Source organism: Patagioenas fasciata, chromosome 4, assembly GCF_037038585.1.
Source record: "Patagioenas fasciata isolate bPatFas1 chromosome 4, bPatFas1.hap1, whole genome shotgun sequence".
NCBI lineage: Eukaryota > Metazoa > Chordata > Aves > Columbiformes > Columbidae > Patagioenas > Patagioenas fasciata.
The window spans coordinates 57,516,406-57,538,404 of NC_092523.1; the positions used below are offsets into that span (position 1 = coordinate 57,516,406).

General features: G+C 37.4%; 1 protein-coding gene across 4 annotated transcripts; it reads right to left on the reverse strand.

The window, feature by feature from the left end:
* Window positions 1–5,118: 5,118 nt before the first annotated feature.
* Window positions 5,119–21,947, reverse strand: HELQ (helicase, POLQ like). Of its 4 annotated transcripts, none has more exons than XM_071807976.1 (18): window positions 21,888–21,947; window positions 20,471–21,209; window positions 19,977–20,155; window positions 19,231–19,431; window positions 18,118–18,190; window positions 17,535–17,632; window positions 16,890–16,988; window positions 16,038–16,183; window positions 14,911–15,150; window positions 13,592–13,733; window positions 13,196–13,300; window positions 11,950–12,169; window positions 11,304–11,461; window positions 9,766–9,864; window positions 9,310–9,483; window positions 8,620–8,733; window positions 7,037–7,171; window positions 5,119–5,322 (listed from the first exon to the last, which is right to left on the reverse strand). In XM_071807976.1, exons 2-18 carry the CDS (start codon window positions 21,183–21,185, stop codon window positions 5,236–5,238), a joined length of 2,985 nt encoding a protein of 994 aa, XP_071664077.1. In that variant the 5' UTR covers window positions 21,186–21,209; window positions 21,888–21,947; the 3' UTR covers window positions 5,119–5,235. The 4 variants fall into 4 exon arrangements, with proteins under 4 accessions (XP_071664077.1, XP_065693605.2, XP_065693606.2 ...); XM_065837533.2 differs by having other exon boundaries at window positions 21,604–21,946; XM_065837534.2 differs by lacking the exon at window positions 21,888–21,947 and adding an exon at window positions 21,604–21,741 and having other exon boundaries at window positions 20,471–21,204.
* Window positions 21,948–21,999: the final 52 nt, after the last annotated feature.

Consider the following 21,999-nt stretch of genomic DNA (forward strand, 5'->3'; position numbering starts at 1 on the left):
AGTTTTAAAAGATTATGCTTAACATCACCATATCATTTGCCATCTGCGTCAGTTTTCTCTGGAAACATCCATGCTTCTTACCAAGATTGTTTTCAAAGCAGTCACCTGCTGGGACACTGCAAATTGTCCAACCCTTATCTGTGACCTTATTCAGGTGCTGTGCTTCCCATGCTCGCCAAAGTCCATGCGTTAATCAGCCCAGCTCAAGTGCTCACCTGCCCAGCCCTTCCTGTTTCTGCTTGCTCTACATTTTCGTACTATTAAGTAACTTACCACGAGAACGAGAAGAACTAGACCAAATTAACCTTGTTTTTGATAAACACATCCATGGCTCCGCCAGGAAGGAAATGTCAGTGACACTCCTGACTGTCTCAGTATCTTAGTCAGTGTAATGCTTCCCATTTCGAGGAGATGACACCAATTATATGCCTACACCCGCAGGAAGGGCTGGAGTGAATATCTGTCAGAGGAATAATTCATCTATCAGTGGATGATCAGAGCACTGCAGCAATTACCCAGCCTCACGAACGAACTGAGGATTTAAGGCAGCAGCTCAGTGCACGAGAAATCATTGCCGCAAACCAAGCTTAGGCCATTACCACAGGTACAGAGAATGTTAATAGCCATCAGGCAAGATTCAGCCTTTGCACAATTTTTTTCTATTGTAATTCACTACTACTTCCTTAAGTCCATCAAAACGCTTTTTTAGAGGGAGGCACTTTGAGTCCCTTGCCACTGCACTGTATTTCTCACAGTGGAGGCACGAGGTGTGCATTTCAAATGGCCAAAGCTACATTTTGGATCCAGTTGCTGAGTGCAGGGCTGGGTACGAAAGGTGTAGCACGTGTTACGCGTTTAGCAGCCTGCAAAACCTTGTAAGCTGAAATGTAACAATGGAAGAGCTACAGATATTGAAAGGGAATTGGTAGCTTTTATCTGGGCATTTTTCACATCCTATTACACACATTTTTAAATCTTGTAAAGTAAGGCAGATCAATACTGAGGTATTTGGATTCTCACGGAAACTAGGGCAGAATTAGAATTATGACCTGTGAGCTACAGGGGAAAGAAATCAGAACCAGGACTAGACTTAAACCCAGTTGTGTCTTGTTTGAAGGCAGCTCCGTACTGGCACGCCATCCTGCTTCCTCACACCCCAGCAAGCCTAACCCCTGCCTTCTATTCAAATGCCTCGAGTCACGCAGCTCTCAGGCAGTTCTGCTTCTCCCACACCAGCGGTGCTGTTACCAGAGGCACTGTGCCAACTGTGTTTTTACAATTAGGAAGAACTAAAAATAAAGCCTTCTGGGAATTTCAACTGTCCAACAGCGGAAGCGCTGCACTGTCACTAACAGCGACCCCACCGCTGTTCCTGAGCAAGAACCAAGAACTCATGCACACATAAAGCACTGATGTAAATACTGAGGGAATTCAGAAGGGAAGACATGTCTGTACAGAAGGTGATTATTGTGATACAGCAGCATTTGAGTGAATGAACAAAACTGACCTCTGTCAGATTAGCACTTAATCTATATTTCTATATACAAAACTTCAGGAAGATGAAATTAAGACAAAGCTGATACCAAGAAAGCCTGGAAACTGCAAAACCACAGAAAGACACCTATCGAGGCACACTTGTAAGCTATCCTTACTCCCTGTCCACAAACCCCCAACCAGACCTTGTCCTGACAGCACGTGGCTCTCAGCACTCCCAACTGTTCTTATTTCTGAATCTACTGGTTCCGAGACTCTCAGATGGGACACAATCTGCTTATTCTGAGGTGGAAATGACAATTTGGGCCTGGTTTTTAGCAATTCTCTTCAAAGTGCACACAGCTACACACACGTTGCTAAAAAGCTTTGTTTCCACCGAGTCTGTGGCTGACAAATTCAGGTACCATAGGAGCTGCTGAGCTCCAGTGCCCCAGCACAGCACACAGCACTGCAAAATCACTCAGCCTCCCTTCTAATCAAAACATAAAGCTTTTAAGTGGTAATATTTGGCTTTCAGGACAGCCAATACTCAGTGGTGGACCACCACACTGAAAGAGGTGAAATAAAGCTTTAAAAGGAAGGACAAAGCAAGAGCTGCCTCGACAGGACTAGCTCACACAGGAGCAGCTTTCCAGAAAGGAGAGCACAATAGGTCTCAGTCACACAATGAAAATTAACAGCTGAACGTTAACCTAAGCCTGTCCCTCTTACCAGTCCTTCCAGAGAGACAGTTTTCATTTGGTTAAGTACAGGTACTCCTGATGGTACAGAATTAGGGACTTGGGGGAAGGAATGGACAAACATAAGACCTGGATTATGTGGGCAAATTGGAAAGTAGATTAGGCAATAAAGACTAAGAAATCCACACCGAGGTTTCTGGTCAGAACACATTCTCCACAGGTTGCAACCTGACAAGGTTACTTACACACACCTCACCTCTGATCCAATTTACTGTGGATTATGAAGAAATTGGCTGGAACATCCTATAGAGCGTATTTTTACAATCTGCCTTTGAAGTATCTCATTATTTTGCATAGATAAGCTAATCATTGTTGCTGCTTTCACAGTCTTTTAAATGTAAACATCCCATGGAACCAGGGGAGAAATGTTTGCTTTCCAAAACATCTTGAACCCATCCTTAGTACAAGCATCTGTAACAGCTATTGACCAAACTAATATACACCTATTTTGACACCTGCACATTATACTGCATTTTTTGAGCCCAGTACCATATTTGACACTGAAGCACCTGAGCACCATCATCCAGTAGAGCAAGAATACCATGACCAGTATCTGTCATACTTTTCTTCCCCTCTCTCACCTCCACCAGGAGGTAAATCCCAGGTAAAAAAAGCTTTATTTGAAGAGCATTTAATCATACATTAATACATACTAGAGAAAGAAAACACAATATGGAAGATGTCTACTGCCTTGCTTGTTAAGTTTTATTTCAGTAAAATAAGCTACATGGAGTAAAGCTTCAGTGCAAATCATGGCAATTTCATTCATTTAATTTCTGACGTTACCAAAGGTCAGAGGGAAAGCCTTGGGGGAGCTGTACCCATCCATCTGGCAAAGCACAGCCTGCATAAACAGAGCAGCAGAGACAAAAACCGCCAACCTCATTTTCTTTCTAACTGGATGCAGACCTGAAACCAACTGCTTTGTTGCAATACAGCTTTTGCTACCATTTTCAAAGGGTCTCCAGCATTTGTAGGGAATGCTCAACCTCATTCCTAAACATGAATCATATCAAAACCTCATCTTGCACTCACACAGGTTGTTATAGCAATGTACAAGCAAGAGGATGGGGAGTTAGTGACCCAACAGTGGACAGACGCCAGAAATACTAAAAATGTACACTTTTTTAAATTAGCACTCAAGTACAAATATCATGGAAAGTATTGCAGCAGAGGTTAATGGCTCATTAACCACCCCTGTAAGCAATTAATGGATTATTTTCATAACTTCAGTTATTGCCATAACTCAGTACACTCAGAGTGAATAACTTCACAGTAATTTGCTGGAGTTTCTTCTCCCAAAATCTTAGCAAGACTGTTTAAAATTGTTGAGGAACACTATCAAGCACCAATAATCCTTTAGAGCAGTGGGTTAGGTCTTAGACGCATCGCTAGAATCTTCCTACATGCACTCTTCATCAACCAGTTAGAGGTGTAATCACATTTATGCTGGAGTGAGCATGTATCTTTTGAATGTAACTCAAAACCAATATAGAATTCCATATTAACTGTCATTTGGTCAAAATATATCTCAAAAGGGCATTAAGAGACAGACTAAGATAACCTCAGGTCATGGCAAATACTACTTCTGCACTTGAAGGCAAATTATAACCTTATTGTTAGAGCCAACTTAGCATGTTCTCATGTTTCCAAACCCATTTGTGCCTCAGGCACTGAAGTACCAGTAAGAGAATTCCCCTGTGGGTACTGAGTCTCTAAGTGGAAATGAGTCATGCTGCCCCTTCAAAGTCCTGTTTTAAAATTCTTGACCTGGTTTAATACTAAATGCACTCAAATATGTCACTTATCCAAACTTCGTAAACCACTATGAAGTATCATAATTATGGTCTTAAAAGCATGTTTCTGTCAAATGAAGGCTTAAAAATAATTCAATTGCTACCTACAGATTTCTGCAGTGCAACAAAGTGAGCTATAAAATACTATTATTTTCATCAGTTCTTCACTACAATCCCTTTCAATAAAGTGTTTGACCTCTCAGGACCCCCACTGAATTTAAAAACATACCTGTTTATCTCTAGAATCCCAGCACAATTAAGCCTAAGTTGAATAAAAATAGACTTTACTAAGGTTTCTCTTACTTTACTGAGAAGGGACACCTGATTTTACACAGAAATGCCACGTTTAAGTGTCTAAATATACTGGCTACCATGATTCCATGCAGCAGTCTGTCACAGCTTTCAATTCTTTCTTAATGTGCAGTGCTCTAACATTTCCATGTTCTGCATATCAGCTTTGAAAAGGAGTTTACTGTATCACAACTGAAGTTTCAGGCATCTTCAAAATTACTTTAGAAGCCTAACTTTTTGCTGGAGCAAACTCAGTTTAGATACCTTTAAAAGTCTTAATGGCAATGACTGACATGCCCATGGATATGGCTGATATGGCTTCTCAAAAATCAGTTAATCAAGGCTTCATCTTTATTAGTCTTCACATATCCCTAAATTTAAAAAACATTTTTAAAATGAAACTTTCTATTTGGAAGACTGCTACAAAAATATCCTGAAATATCCTCTGTCCAGGAATTGCCAGAGACTGAATAAAAATTTGATAGTCTTCTAATAAGGCTTAAAATTTGATAAGCCTTCTAACAAGGCTTAAAGTAGGCATTATTTACAATTTCTTACAGAACTCTGGGACAACTTCTTTGTTATAAGTTACAACTCCATTTCTCTCCTTCTATTAGCTACCCCTAGAGTAAAAGGATTCCTGCAAGTAGAAATTCTGGAATAGCTCACTCCAGCACATGTGTCCTGAAAGGAATATCCAATGTAAAGGCATATGTAAGTCAGCTATGAAGCTAAGCTCTACACAGATATGAAGCCAGCTTTCCAAGAAACATCCAGAACTCAGAACTCACGCAAAATTGAGTGATACAAGAGACATTAAATATTTATTATAATTAGAGCATATTTACACAGGCAAGCTAAAAATTTAAAAATATTCCAATTTTTGGATTCATGATTTTTTTCAACACAGTTGGTCAGTAGGTCCCTGGGATATCTGTAGGCACCTTTAGGAGTTCTTCAACTTCTTCTTGTAAAGCCTCAGCTTTTTCACTCAGCAGCATCTATCACGGAAAAAAGCCCCACAAAACATATTAGGAAACAAATACAAGTACTACATATAACTGTTAGGTTAAAACACTAATATTTCTTTCCAAGCTTGCATCTGGTCTATAGAAAACTGATGCTGCTGCTCACAGGACTGCAGTACATTTGCCTCAAGGGACTAACATTTCCACAAGGACCACCAACATTTTTTACTGTTCAGCACATAACCAGATGAAAAAGCACTAACACAAAAGCTACAAAAATTCATACAGTACACAGCTGGTTTCTCAGTTCTGCCATTACATGATACATAAAATTCAAAGGAACATAAACAGTTTTGTCTAGAACTGTCAACAAAAAACATTTTTAGCCTTAAATATTTATTTTCCAGGATGGAATAAACATTTTTAAGTTGTGCCTGCCAAGTTGCCAATTTTCTTACTTTATACAACATTTCTTATTACAGCATTTTACACTGAGACCTCCAATATCAGCAAATGTTCAGCCTGCTGCCCTAGACTGCTTGTTGCTGGTACTTCATGTGCAACATTTCCCTAGCAGCATGTGCACCACAACACAAGCAAGCACTCTTCTCACTTCCCAGTCAGAGAAAACTCCATCAGTTTAACACGTCAGCATCAGATACTACGCTAGATTGCTGGATTTGGCACTGACAAAAGATGAGGAGTCTGTGTATATCCCCCTTCCTTTTGGTTCACACAGCAGCCAAAAAAAAAAAAAAAAACCCACCAAGAACCCTGCAACTTTCAATATCCATGACCTTTTTACAAGCGCATAAACCCCAACGTCAGTACTTTCACTCCATGTGAATATACAAACCAAGACTTTGGTATTGCTGGCATCATTTTTACACTACCAACCACTCATGGATTTATTTTAGGTGTTCTCTTTATCAAAAGCTTTCTATTTCAGCACAATTAAACATGAAGCTGATGCCATTGCAACAGCAGATGATTTGTGGAGATTAAGGAGAAAAAATACTACCCACTTGATAAGTAGTATCCTATATTTTTTGTTTAGGCACAACTCAATGTTTGTTACAGATCCTTTCCCTGGGATTATTTATATGTGCCTCAGAGACAGATAGTAAATGAAGGCCTTTCTCATGATGCATATTCAAAACAGAAAACAATTAGAAAGGAAAGAATAACAGGGCATAACAAAAGCAACCTAAACAGACGAGGTTAATCCTCCCTATCCCTTTGCTGGTTTCCATTTTTACAGTCCTAAAATCCCGTTCTTTTATCACAAATACTACTAGAATTCCTATAAGGTTAGTCCTGAGGTATTAGCAGAATTGAGCATTTTAAGTTATGATGACTCAGCATGGAGATCAAGGCAGTCATTCAATTTCTACATTTCCTCTGACACGCTGTCAAATATTTCTGCCCTCTGCTTTCCCTCTGAAAAAGAGCACAGGTTTCCACTATTCTGTATTTAACAAATGGTTTTAAATTAAAGAAGTTTCCCTATCATTCCAGGACATAAAGGTCAGCAATTGCTGAATTCATTACTCTTAACCATCTCAGACAAATGATACTGTCAAGAAAATATTTCAATATATTAATACAGATCAGTATTTGTATCACAAATATCCACTCATGCCTTTACCACTAAACTGAATCATTCACTATTAATGTTATTCAAACATCCATTTTTGACATAATTGAAGTTCTGAGGTAGGTTTTTATAACTTTATTTCTAACTTACCTTTGCAGATGAAATTATTTGTTTGGCTTGTCGTCGTGACAAGCGCTCAATCACCTTGACCAGAATTTCTGGATTTGCATTAGCCAGGTGTGCTAAGGTTTTGTACCCTGCATTATAAAGTTGTTTTGCTCGTGCCTGTAAGTCCAAAATTGTGTTAGATCATTAGAACAGGCAATAAGAATTATCATTGCCAAACTCTGCAACAACCTCAAACATTCCATCTTTGTGTATCAATCTAATTCTCTTTGATTCATCTTTCTAAGAACACCAATACTCACTGTAAGAGGCTCTACCATTCTGCTAAGAATCTTTACTCCCCCAAATACAGTTTTATCCCTAAGATTTAACTTCCCCATACAATCTTGTCAACCCATTTGTCTTTTTTTTTTTTTTTTTTTTAGCCTACAAGACACTGACTGCCATCTTCTCTTGTTGTCCTGTTTTCTGCATTCAGTGTCTGACAGGAATGACTGCCTCACATTGTTTGGAGGTGTGCAAGGGAAAAGAAAGCTGATTTTATCTGAAAAACTTTTCATAGAATTTTCAGAAGATAGAGCTTTCACAAAATTCCAGAAAGGACTTTCCTGTTTCAAGCTTCTTTATACTTTTTTTTTCCTTTAGTATCACAGGATCTTTTTTTTTGTGCAGACTCATGGCTATGAGTTCACATATACAGGAGATATTCTCTGGAGTTTGATTATCATCAGCATAAAGGTGTGTGCATTACCTGCTTCTCTTAACTTGGCTTAATCCTGTTGCTATATGAAGTAATCAAGCAGTATTTGCTTACCAGAGGGTCTCCGGGCAAACATTTCTTTTGCAGAACAAATACTGCAACAACTTTGCAACATTTAAAGGTAAATGCTTTTCTGCACTACTGGTGGAGGGTAAATAAGCATATCCAAGGCTTTAGTATCCCAAGTGATGAAATAATACCCATTTGATGAAGTATTACACCTCCAAACATTTGGTCAATTACCTTTTTTTTGCCCCCTCCTCTTCTAAAGACAAGAGATAACAGAAAGCCACTTACTTGATGGCATATGTGTAGTAATGGCTTACAATACATTATTTATAGCCTTACACTGAAGTCCAAGTAGATTTTATACTTTAATACGAGTTTTCAATTCAGAAACTGGTTAAGTTTCTTATTGAATACATGCAGCACTGCAAGCGATTGTAAAAGCCTATGTTCCCAATAGAACTTCACATATTTCTGTGAGGATATTCTAACTAAATATGTAAATTCTTATTCCTGTCCTTATTCCCAATGAACTGAAGAATCCTTATCACAAAAGAAACTTGGACTCTGTTTTCCAGCTGAGTATACAGGTCAATTAGTGTGCACATACAGCATTTTCACTATTGCTGTGGAGCAAATAATATTTTTCTTCTGGCTGCTACCAGCTCATTTCCTGAACAGACCACTTTTTCCCCAACCTCCAGGATTACTTTAGGGTATTTTCACTATGCCAAATTCTCGATAAAGAACTAACTTGGACTTCCAGATATGCTTGAAAGGCACAGTAACATTTAGCATACAAGTTTACACTGGAAAATTCCACAAAGCCAGGTTTACTAACCTCTAGAACTCCTGCTACCTCCATCAGAGGGATGAGTTCTGTTTTAACACAGTACGTCAACTGCTTAGTAAGTTCTGTCAGCAAGGCTTTATAAACCCAGAATTCTTCCAGTTCCTGCAGGGACAAAGATGACTAAAAATCAACTCCTAAGTTCTGTATTTGGGAGGTATGACTGACAGAGCTCTGCTACAGCAGACATATTTTGGCTTTTAGACAGGCACTATACTATTTCTAGTTATCAGTGCTGCACAGCTGAGCATCCCAAGCATGGAGCATTTTTGAAGGATAAGTAATGCATTATTTCAATAGAGGAAAAAGACCACAAGAACAGAGCCAAATGTCTTCCCAAGATGACATTCCACAACAGCATGTCCTTATTTCCAAGTGAAAGCTAAAGTTTTAAATTATTTCACCAACAGCTCTGACACTGATCAATGCCCTGTACAGTTTGGATGTATTCACATCCTCAGTGCATAAAGCTTACTTTTAATATAAGAAATAGGTACCACTGTATGAACATGCTTTTCTGAACAGGAAAAATAATTTTGCACTGGAAAGATGTAAAACAGTTTTGCACAGGAAAGGCGAAATACAACATCTATGTTTAGTTCAAACATGGAGAACAAAACTCCAGATTTTGCAAAAACAATCCCAAATAATTTATCAGAACAGATTTATTTAACACACTACCTCACAAAAATGGAGAACACAAGAGGCAAATGAGGCAGCAGAATTTAGAAGATTTTGCACATATCCTCGGGACATATTAAACTTCTCTGAAACGCTCCATACATTGGTCTCTTTCAGTAGGGCATAAAGGACAAACGTCAGGTAGAGCCTGTTTACCACAGCACTGTCCACGTTCTAGGAAGAAAGTAAGTTAGAATTCAGGGCCACTATCACATTCAAGATACTCTGTTAGTGCCACAAGGAAATTCTTTCCCTCTCTACACCCTCACATCTCTAAAACATGTCTGTATTACACTCAAAGTCATTAAACAACTTCAGAAAACCAACCAATGAGGTTAAAAGAACATTATAAGTAGAAGAGAAACAAAGAATACTAACAGAACAATAATCTAGCATTTGTAAATAATAAAATGAAATTACCAAACTCATCGTAGGTATGAGAAACCTCGAGCCTACCTTTCTGATGGCTTGACCAGAGGCCTTTTTTATAATAAAGCTTTCAGGTACTCCTACAATATCTGCTACTTTTTGCTCTGCTCCACTTAGTTGGTTGAACTAAAATAAGATTGATTACAGTTAAGATTATTTATTAACAACTCATTAAAAGTTACAAGTGTTACAAATCACAAAAACTGCAGAGAATGTGAATGTGCTCAATTCATATGAAATTTGTATAATACCGATACCACCTGCAGACCAATAACTTGCTCTTCCTTTTCCACTGTGAATGGCAAATTCGCATTCTTTACAACCTGTAACTCCAGTGGTTTGGAAATAAACTCACATATGTGTTCTGCTGATAGACTTACTGTGTGCATACCTATGAAAATTTTATTCATAAATGTATAGCCTACTCTAGCATTAAAGTGCACGCTGCATTACTTTTCTTCCACCACTCAATAAAAATGTCTACTTGTGTGTTTAAGATCAAAGATGAACAGGTGAAAAACCATGGAGAACTAAGTCACGTTTAAGTGTTCAAATATTTTTTCCAAGAAATGTCATCAACATTAAAGTACATCCCAGATTCAACGTCATCCCCAAATGGTGATCAGAGGCTGTTCTCCAAGCTTAACAATTGCTCTGCAGACTCCAGTATAGTTTTATGAAGAATTTTCAGGTATTTACTTCTTTTAATATTATAAAAAACACAAGACTATTACTCAAAGTGAAACAATGTTTTTCAGTATCTCTGTTTAGCACTCACATAGCTGCAGATTCTTTGCTTACTTGTTTTCAATATCTGTAACTGTCCATCTCTGAATGCCACATTTTAGCAAAACTAAATAGATTTCAGTGCTATCCCCAGTATAAAACACTTTACAGAAAAGAGATTAGTTAAATTACCCATGGATTTTACAGAGTGTGTGAGACTAGACTAGCGGCTGTGCTTTTCAGGCTGACGTAAGCATAGTGGTCTGTAGGAAGGTATCGGTCACAGTGTGAGTTACAACTGGAGTTAAGCATTAGCCTCAGATACAAAACAAGGGGTAAGACACAATATTTTTCTAGTGGGTTCTGCTCTCAAATTTACAGATAAAATGAGTGAGCATCAGAAGGCAAAGATGGGGTTTGATTAATCTAAAAGTCAGAAGGTAAAGATGGGTTTTGAGTAATTTAATGGGGGTTTTCTTGCAAAGGTATTACGATGTGGTTAAATTCAGCTATTTTATAGTGAATTTTTTTCAAGATTAACCAGAACCTGGTGATGGCAAGGCTAGCACCAAGGTCAGAGAGAGGATTTGGAGTATTGGCAACTGTTGAGATATGTTTCATGCAACTGTTTTCCCCAAAAAGGGTCAAATACAACACAACGTAGGTTTTTATGCAATACAGGAAAGCACTCTACCCTATGACTGAAAATAAACTAGTATACCTTATTTTTTCATCAAATCCTTACCCTGCTATCTACATTTTCCATATGTAAGAATTTAGTTAAAATTTATTAAGCAGGATTACTATATGCCCCAATATGTTTGCTAGTAAATTCTCACCTGTTTCAAGTATATCATCCAATCTGGGCTACAGTTAGAAGTCATATCATATGGAGTTGCTAGATACAGCAAATGAAGATTGCTTTCAAGAATCAGACCTTCCAAACCTTGCTTCAATTCTCTGTAAAGAAGATTGCAGTACGCCAAGTCTATAGATCCTATAATAAACACACAATATATTGCTATTTTATGATGGGAAAACAGAACTTCCTGATACGGTATTTCTTCTTCATTACAACTGGTCTGCATATCATATGCTTCCTTTCCCTCTTAGTTTCCCACCAGGTTAAGAAATCCCCCTGTTCAGAATACCTACACAAAAATGAACTACAAAGACAGGTCATGAGCCATTTTGATTACAATCACCAAAACATATATTTAAATTTATTTTTGGGTACAGTTCTGGTTTTACTCCCATTTTAACCAATGTTACTACACTAAATTCCCATCATGTTCAGTTATCCACTACTGGATTAATTTCCATTTTGAGTCCAGCACATTGTTTAATAATCACAACTGTCTCCCTTTAACTTTTCACTGCATTTTAGATTGAAGATGGGAAAACATATCAAATTAAGATAAGGTTGAGATGAAAGAGTTTGTTGAAGGAAATATTATAATAAGAATTAAAAAAAAAAAATCTTACCTTTATATGTAGCTTTACCCAATGGTGTGACTGTTAGTGTGCATTTGGTATTGTGGTCCTTCTCAGATGTTCTTCCTTTTAGGAGTCCTTTTTCTATTAGATTTTCTAGCCCATCTTTAATTATCTCTGAGAGGCTCTTCTCTTTAGACAGGAGTTGCTGCTGAACACCCAGCAACGTACCGCACATAAAATTGCTGACTTCCTCCTGGGTAACTGCTATCTGTATCAGTTTTGCAAGTGATTAGCACATTTAAAGGTGTCATTCCATATAACACAAAAACTATATGAAACAGTTTACTGAATACTAAAGCAGTTTGATATCCTGTTAATGTGTTTCTATAGAAATATATGACAACAAATAGAATGATAGTCTATGATGGGTCTGACAGGATGCTCTCTTTCTATTACTCTAGCTACTGCATTATATTAATTTGTTCCCATTGTTTGTATTATTTGAATCAAGTAACATATATTGAAATATTATTAATACTGTAATGTATCATAAGGTAGATATAATTGACTTTTACACATTAGGAAACTGTCATGTTACATGAGTACTTACTGTTATGGAATAAGTTTGATTAACTGTATTCTTATCTCTGAATAGTTTCATTTAGCATTAGTAACTAAAGTAGTTGAAGCCCTAGGCCACAAGAGCTGACCAAGAGTAAACTTTTTGGTAAAACCAATACTGCTAACACAGAACTTGCAGAATCCAGCAGATATGAATGGAATGAAGATGATAAGGCCCAGGGAAACAATTCCAAGAGAATGAGGTAACTTCAGAAGAAGGTCTGCCCAGCAAGAAAGAAAACAAACACATCAAGAGACCACTGACCAGAATTAAGTGACTGGACTCGAGGATTGTTTTCTGGGTGGTACAGGTAAAATTGGGGGGCACAATCTGGGGTAGAGGTCCCCCTCCAGGGGCACCCAGCTCAAGCTTTAACCCGAGAAATAAAGAAGAATTGGAAACATTCTCTTGGACCTTACATTAACCACCAGGATCCTAGGGCAGACCCTGATATAGGGCCACATATGTGTAAATCCATAACACTAGCTCAATTGAATAAAAACACTAATCAAATCTTTGTCTTTCTCACCTGATTAGAGGCTTTGCTGAACTTTAAGACAATCTGTTTAAAAAGTAAAAAAGTCTGGTTTTTTCTATAGAATCAGCAGATAAGATTTTCTTTGCATTGCCAAGGAGCACTTGGGCTACTCACAGAGAAGAGTTAACTGATACCTTCAGTCCAACCAAAGATAACAACAGGCTCTGCATTCCCTTGGTCAGCTCCAGCAGAAGATTGCTGTAACAGTTCTCCAAAGGACTGCTAACTAAATCCTGAACCTAAAAAGAGCAAGAAACATTATTTCAGGGAAAACACTTATGCATTAGTTTAACACTTCTAACAATACTGATACTCATGATTTGGCTTATAAATAAAATAACAGTAGACATCTAGAGTTTACAGTTCATGTCTGAAAACAAACTACATGAAGGTAGATTGTGGTTATTATTACATAAAACAAATACTTGCATCATGAAGAAGTGAACAAAAATTAAGCTAGGCAGCTCAGTTCCTGATGTTTATCCCACCAGCTTAATCCAACAAATTATCAACAGCTTTGCAAAAATTACCAGGTGCCTGTCTTTCTCTTGCACTATGAGAATACTTTCTCCAGCATCATCAATACCAGCTCGACCAGCTCTGCCAATCATTTGTTTATACTGGTTCTTCTTCAGGAAGTCACTAGCAACATAAGGAGCTCTTAGAATAACCCTGTAAAGAAGTTTTTAGTAAGTTATGCTTTATATTAAAATTACTAAAGAGCAATTACATTTTACAAATACACTCTTAAAATGCCACTTGCTTATTAACTTAAGATAAAAACCAAATATAACTGCTTGAACAGATGTGTAAATCAACCACAAAAAATTTAACAATATAACGTTCATTGAACAAGCCATGTTATGTTTTGCAGAGCCTTTGGAACTAGTCTTTACATATACTCCAAGGCCTGAGTTTAAGACTGAAAAAAATCACTGAGATACAAACCAAAACAAACTGAAAAACATAAGCAACAGTGCCCATACATCAGTGATGTTAGAAAACAACACTTGTCTCTAGGAAGTACTTTTCTCCCTTCAGATGCATTATTCAAGCATGCACATGAATCACAGAATCACAGAATATTAAGGACTGGAAGGGACCTCAAAAGATCATCCAGTCCAATCCCCCTGTTGGAGCAGGAACACCTAGATGAGGTTACACAGGAAGGCATCCAGGCGGGTTTTAAACGTCTCCAGAGTAGGAGAATCCACAACCCCCTTGGGCAGCCTGTTCCAGTGCTCTGTCACCCTCACTGAGAAGTTTCTTCTCAAATTTAAGTAGAACTTCTTATGTTCCAGTTTGAACCCATTACCCCTTGTCCTACCATTGGTTGTCACCAAGAAGAAACTGGATTCTTAGCAAACAGTCTTTGGTCATACAGAATAGAGCAGTCGTTTCATCAGCAGTTGCATAAGAAAAACTAATACATTTTTGTGTTAAAAAACATTCAAAACACATTCAAACCATATCTCCTTAAAATGGATTTATTTGACAATTTAAGCACTGCTCTTAAGATAACATCTAAAGAAATCACCGTGAACTCCTTATTCTTTTGGATAAAATTACTAAAGTATCGAAGCATTTCCTCCATTTACTAAAATTTCCTTAATCCATTCAGGTTAAGTGTTCCCCTGCTATGCATCCTGAAGGACTTGCTACTGGATCACATTTCCTACACAAAAACTTTGCAGCCTTAGTTGTGCCCTGAACAGAACACAAAATCCTTTACACTTTCAATTTGATAGTAAAAGCAGAAACATGCTTTAAATGGCACTGATGTTTCCAACTTGTTAGTTTTTTACAAAGCACAACTAACAAAACAATGAAATCTGTTTCAGTTACTAACCTTCTAGCTGGCAGGTTGACTCCAGCAGCTAAAGTAGCTGTGCAAGCAAGCAGACACAGGATGCCTGCAGAATATGCTTCCTCTATACTTTTTCTTTCATCATTTGTAAGGCCACTATGGTGATAGGCAACACCAAAAGGGATTGTTTGCTTTAGAACAGGACAGACACTTCCATTTCCAATATTTTTTAGGTCCTTGATAAGATCTTGTTTCTCTTTCTCCCTGTGAGCTCTAAATTCTCTTGGAGGAGGAAAAGCATTATTTTAGACTTTGATGAATCATTAACTAAAAAAAAAAAAAAAAAAAAAAAGAAGACAGACACGCTTACTATTTTTGTTCGTTATCCATTCCTTTAACTAGACCTCTGAGGTTGAAGAAATAGTCCCAGTAACATTAAAACAGCAATATGCAAGAGACTTTTAAAGTTGCAACATAACTTCTTTTGTATTTGTAAGCACAGGTACAGAATGGATCAAATACTGACAGGTGTAGGTATCAAGCGCATTGAAGAATAGAAAGAGAGCTAATATCAGCTCATAGTGAAGACTATACATATATCAAAAATGGTTTCAACTTTGATAGCAAGAGAGAGCTTTTATATTTATTTTTAAATAGTTTCTTCTTACATACGATTTAACTTTGCTAGACCATTGAGTTTACTAAACCACACTTAAATGAAACAAATCGTAAGTCTTACTCTCTTTTCTTTATTAATTAAGCCTAGTTTAGAGTTTACAACTTACGTTTGCAAACAAGGTATGAAACAAGAGAAACTCAACTAGTAACACATGTGACCAAACACCAGACTATACAGAAAATACTTGTTTACTAACCTTGTGAAAAACAGTGCCAAAGAGATACAAGGTTTGACTTTTTTCTTTATTATTTTTTCTCTATTTACCACTTTGTCAACTAATTTGTTTTAAAAATAAAAACTTCCGGTAAAATATTTAAGAAGTCTTGAGCAGTTTCCTATAACTTAAGCATTTAATAACTTTACATGATTCCATATTGAAAGTATTTACTACTGATCACCAGGGAGAGTCACTTGCAAACTAGTGGAGACAAATCCTAAATTCTAACCAATTATTTCATATATAATTAAAAAAATCATGATAGTAACTTACTTCTCGAGGTACTTGCACACCATTGAAGCTACATTTTCACAGTTCTTTTTAGTGGGACAAAAGATGAGGCAGGAATACTTAGGAATAACCTCAGTAACCAATGCAATGATGTGGTCAGGATCTGCTTTCTGCAGTTTACTAGAATACTATAATAAACACACATTGACAAAATGTTTACTTTTCAAACTTAGAAATTAAGTCTCAAACTAAGTATTCAATATTTGTTTTCAGCCTTCACCAGAGTACTCCTATTTGCTTTAACATGACAAAATTCTAAGTTGAAGGATCAACTTTTCTCTCAATCCTTCACTTGCAAAAGTTCATGAACACAAACGGCTTGAACTGGGTGACACATCCATGTAAGAAGTGAATGTTTTGTTTTTTCCCCTTTATGCTTCAATTTCTTTTAGTGACAACGTAGTGATGTCACTTGTGCTCCCAGCAGCCTACCAAAACTCACATTTTTCTTTTTAAAGGTTGAAATGAATCCCTCTCAGGCATTAATAATCTGACAACAAACAAAAATATGCCTTTTTTTAAGTATCATCTAAGAGTGATCAACTGTTGAGAAAATCTACCAAGACCACAGAGCATTAGGTATCTGGACTACTCAAATCCATTGCTCTTCCCACATCAAAATACTGAAGAAACACCTACCTCAAGAGAAGTAAAAAAAAGTTAAAATCAAGCTAAGCATTTGGTATTTTCAAGGGCTTTTTCCTCCCTACGATTTTCTTTCTTATAGGTATGACAAATTAACTATCTAGTTTAAGTAAAAGCATTGTAAACAAATCAGTGTAAAAAACATTTCTTAACTATAGTTCAAAGACATTATAAGCATTTCTGTTTTACCTTGAAATTGAGGAGACGTGAAAAAGTAAAACCCTTTTCTGTTTTGCCGTCAACTGCATAAATGGTGTCTCGTATCTTTACGTATTCCTTTAATTCTACCTAGGGAGATATAGGCCACAAACAGAAACTTCAGTTGAATTAACAAGTCTTCCTATTACTGATTAACAGCTAGTTTTTTCTAAGCATCATGCTATATATACTTGCATGAACATAAGTGCACACTTCACCCCATCAAGCATTTTTTAAAGGTAATTGTTTTAATTATCTGCCTCCAGAAATTGTCTAATTATAACAAAGAACATGACAGATGTTGTATCGCATGAACCACTGAATAAAACATTGAGAGTATTCAAGCATCAACAGTCCAGATTCTACATCTATCAAATCGTAATGATTGCTCACAGTAGCCGTAACTTAGAAATTGGTTTAGTTAAACTGACACAAATGGTTTAATACAACATTATACAGGCATCTGCATCATGCATAGAGCTATTATGGTATTTGGTACAACGCCTAACAGTAGCAGGCGCTATATTACACTGCACCAGGAAATTAAGCACAAAAGCTGTGATATGACCCTAAACAGATTTTGTATAATTTTGAAGCCAAATATCTTTACTAGTTTATGGTATCGTGTATACTAACCGGTCTAAAATTATTAGTATAGTATTCTGCTTGCAGGAACTTCTGAAGGTCTTCAACGTTATTTAAAGTTGCACTCATTCCAATTATTTGCGTGTTCTCTGTAAAACAGAAGTTGAAAATAATTTATTGCCATGCTCACAATTTTTATCACTTTTTATCACTTCTGCTCAGTATTTAATTCATAAGTGATTCTCCATTGTCAGTCTTTTTACATGGCAAAGTGGCAGGTCTGAAGAGAGATACAGCTAAGAAATATTACCCAAGATGTAAACATGAACAAGGAATCCTTCTCTATAGAAGCTTTTAGTTGGAATGTCTAAGGGGCTTGTGTGAAGAAATAGAAAACATTTAACAATACCCAGAATTTCTCAGAAAAGAAAAATGCTTCAAAACACCCAGCCCATCATTACAGGGTAAACTGACTCTAATGCTTAAATGAGTAAACATTGTTACTGCATGGAATCATGCCATGGTTTTCAAAAGCAGCCAGAACACCACAAATCCAGAAAGCAAAAGCCTGACTTGTCTCTAGAGATGCCATCACTACAGTACTTTAGCAACATTAACTGCAGCCATGACTTACTACTGGTGTAAAGAATTTTTGCAAGAGTAATTTCCAGCGTTGCTCCACGACTTCCCTCACCAAGCATATGCAACTGTGCACAGAGAGGGAAAAAGAAAATACAAGAACATTACTGAGTTAAAGAGTATCTTCACAAAAAAACAAGCAAACAAAGCCAAAGAAATTATGTAGTCTTATGCAATTATTATGAGAATGTCTTTATTGGACTTCCTCATTATATCCCTCTGTTAAATTTTGACTGCTAAGCTCCTTTAGGAGTATAGCCTCACTGTAACAGCACTTAAAAATCACAAAAAAACCACCCAAACCAAACAGACTAAATGCAGATAAGATTTACCTTTCATTTAACTAGACTATAACTTACACAGACTTAACTCCTCAGTGCAAATAATTAGTGTGAAGATCTTTGTATTCACCAGCCTAAACCAATTTTAAACTGTATTTCAAGCAACACTTACAGTGGAAAGCAATGTAAAAAAATTTTGGGCAGCCAGCTACTATTGGATAAAGAGGAAGGTAATTCTTAAGCCATCTTCTGTCATCCTGAAGCATACCAGGAATTAAAAATCCCTGTTTGATGTTACACAGGAGACTGAACTCCACAATCAACCCTTAGTAACACAACTCAGCCACACCACCAAGAAGCAGAGTAAAGGGCAATTGTCAGTCCATTGTAACTTAACATTTTGTTTTTAAAGGTTTCATTTAATCATTATTAATACCAGACACAAAGTCTCATGGTTCCACATTTAGGAGTTCAGTTTTGGGATTCATAAATAATTTTAATAATATGAAATGTATTTTATGTTTTCCCTAATCAGAGATATCTAATTAAGAAGCAGTTAATAAGCAATTCAACACCAACCACTAACACAATACTTCTCTCAATAAAGAATTGATTGCCCTGATATAACAACAAATGCTTCAGTTAAAGAAAAACAACATTCAATATTATAGAATTAGATACAAATGCAGTAACTACGTAGTAATAATTTCATGATAAACACTCAAAGCAAAACCAAGTAATCAAAAAACTATTATTTGCTAAAAATTGCATATTATGAATATTAAAAAAATCATGGCTTGTAAGTCTAAGTAAATCTTGTACCATACCTCGTCTACTACAACCAGACCAAGGTCATCAATTCTTTCTGTCTCAATCAAGGAATTCACTAGAGCATGTCCTTTTTCTATAGTAGCAATATAAAGAGACTTTTTTATTCTCCTCTTGATTGGTGGAAATCTTCCTTTACTTCCTGCATACTCTTCAACCAGGAAACCCAGTTCTATCCCAAAACTCGATAAACCCCTAACCTGAAAATAACAAAGATAAATTATAGAACAAACTCAAGCTCATTTTGTATTAAAGAGCTGTTTCAAGAACTCAACATGCACATGAACAACCTAGCCCATCATCAACTGTGTGAATTAGTGAAAACATACAGCTATAACTACCTTTTCCAACTGCAAACCTGAAGCATGTAAAAAAATTATCAAATTAGGTTACATCTGTTCTCTAAAACTCACTTTTCCTTTATATTAAAAAATAGTTTTTATTTCCAGATTATTTCTTTGACAAGTTGGACAGTACAGATCTAAGACTGTAGAACTAAATATGACATTGCAAAAAGCTATTATTTCAAAATTTAGCACGTTTTACTTTATGACTCGGCATTTTTACCTTGTAATTTCAGTCTGCTTTACTACAGAATTACTGACTCAGAGAGCATTGAGAAGTCACTCACTTCACACCATCTATTTATGAAAACCATGGAGTTTCCTAACACTAGCATTAAAACCAGCCAAGTAACAAGGCATAACAGAAAAGATAAGCAGTATCAGAAACATTGTAACCAGACCTTTTCTTGGACAATGGCAACATACGGTAGGATCATCAGAACATTTTTCTGCCTGCAGAGTAATTCTTGGAGAATTATTATTTCAGCTACAAGTGTTTTTCCACCACTGGTTGGCAATGAGTATATTAAATTCTTTCTTCGCTGTAGAGATTCTAACATCAAGCAATTATGCTGCCATTCTGCAAAATTAATAAAAAAGTATTATTAGCAACCCCTAAGGACACGTTCATCAATATCAGTGCCTCTGTTGCATATAAAATACTTTAGGCCTAGTGTTTGAGATTGTTTTTTCTTCAACAAATTGCTGAAGGCTTTCAGTGATCAAACCTTCTGAAATATTTTATAATCCACATCAACCACCCCCAATCAAAAAAAAGCAGAATAACCACTTAATAAAATAAGCCAACTACCTTCCAATACGGTTTACATAAATATTACCTTAAACATTTTTGCAGTGTAATGCTTTACTTTCAACAAACAATCAGTTATATTACCATAAAGTGTTTCAATGCCTCGAAACTGTTTGAGTAGATCTTTAACTTTACTAGGTAATCCATAAAAAGGGCCTATATCAACAGAAGAAGATTCAATAGTTTTCTTAGCAACACAAATCTCTTCAGATAAAACAGCTTCTTTAAGCTGCTTGGTCTTAGAGACCTGCAGAGTCTGGGCTTTGGCATTCCAAGTCATAGCACTTTTCAGGTGATCTTTAAGACTCTCAGTTTTAAGTGAATCACACTTAGAGTCTGATGAAAAGTCAATAGTTCTATTCCTGGGTTCAGCTTCAGGACGAAAAGATTGTGGACTCCTGATTTTGTCCAAGGAAGAGCCTACGCATTTATCCTGCTCTTCTGTGCCTATGGATTTTCTAGAACCTGAAGAAAGCCCATTCATCTTCTCAAAATACAGAAGTTGTGATGATGGCAACTCATCTAAAACAGATTCACTCAGTTCTTGATTGCTGTCCACCAGGTCATTTTCATTCATTTGGATATCATCCTCTTTGTCAGCTTTAAGGACAACCATGTTTTCTGGAATAGAAATATTATCTTGTTTGTCCTGGTGAACTCTGGACTGAAGATTCCCAAGTATGATGTCTCCAGCTGCTTTAACATCCACATTCTTATCCTGCAAGTATTTGTGCTCTATATCATCAACTTGAGCTAGCAAAGAATCGTTCCCACAAAAGCTGTCATAGTCGCCAAACATATCTTCTTCACTATCATTACTGCACTGTCATAAGACAACAAATGAATATTAAAATTACAAAGTAGCACCAAAAAAGGCAGCATAACTTGCACAGCACACATGAAAGGTATATGTTATTTAAGTCGTCTTCAACTTAACTAGAAAGTTTAAGATTTTTCTGATGTTCTTTATGAGGAACACTTGACTTCTAAAAGAATATGTGCTTTAACTTAGTGAAACTTAACCTACAAATAGACCTTGTGCCTGCGTACTCACTTACTAGCAATTTTTTTTTTTTTTAACATTAGCATAAGCCAAACCGCATCCCTTCCCGTGCAAAGCAAGGCCCTTCCCAGACCAAGGGCACCCCGGCTCGGTGCGGGCCAAGCCCCCGCAGTTCCCCCCACCTCCAGGCCCAGATCTAGGCGCTCGCCCATACCGTTGTTCCCTCGCCACCGGAGCTTAGCCTCTTACGAGGCACCGGCGAGCAGACGGCGCGGGTCTGCGCCGGGGCCCGGCTCCGCTTGCCGACAGAGCCCCGGCAGCTCCTCCTCCGCACGGCCAGGCCGGGCTCGGCCATCACCGCAGCCGAGGTCAGGCACCAACCCCCGCTCTGAAGCCGGGGCTCGGAGGAGTTGCCACGGGGGCTGTCAGGGCCGCGGTAGGGCCAAGTGAGGGGTGGCTGAACGACCTGGGAGCACCATTAGTAAACCGGAAACCTACAAGTTTCCACCACACTCACACCGCTCCCAGCGCTGACATACTGAAATGAGGGCAGCGTGACGGCGCAGCGGCCAATCGCCTGCCCCAAGTAGGGCAGGGCGCAGCCCCATTG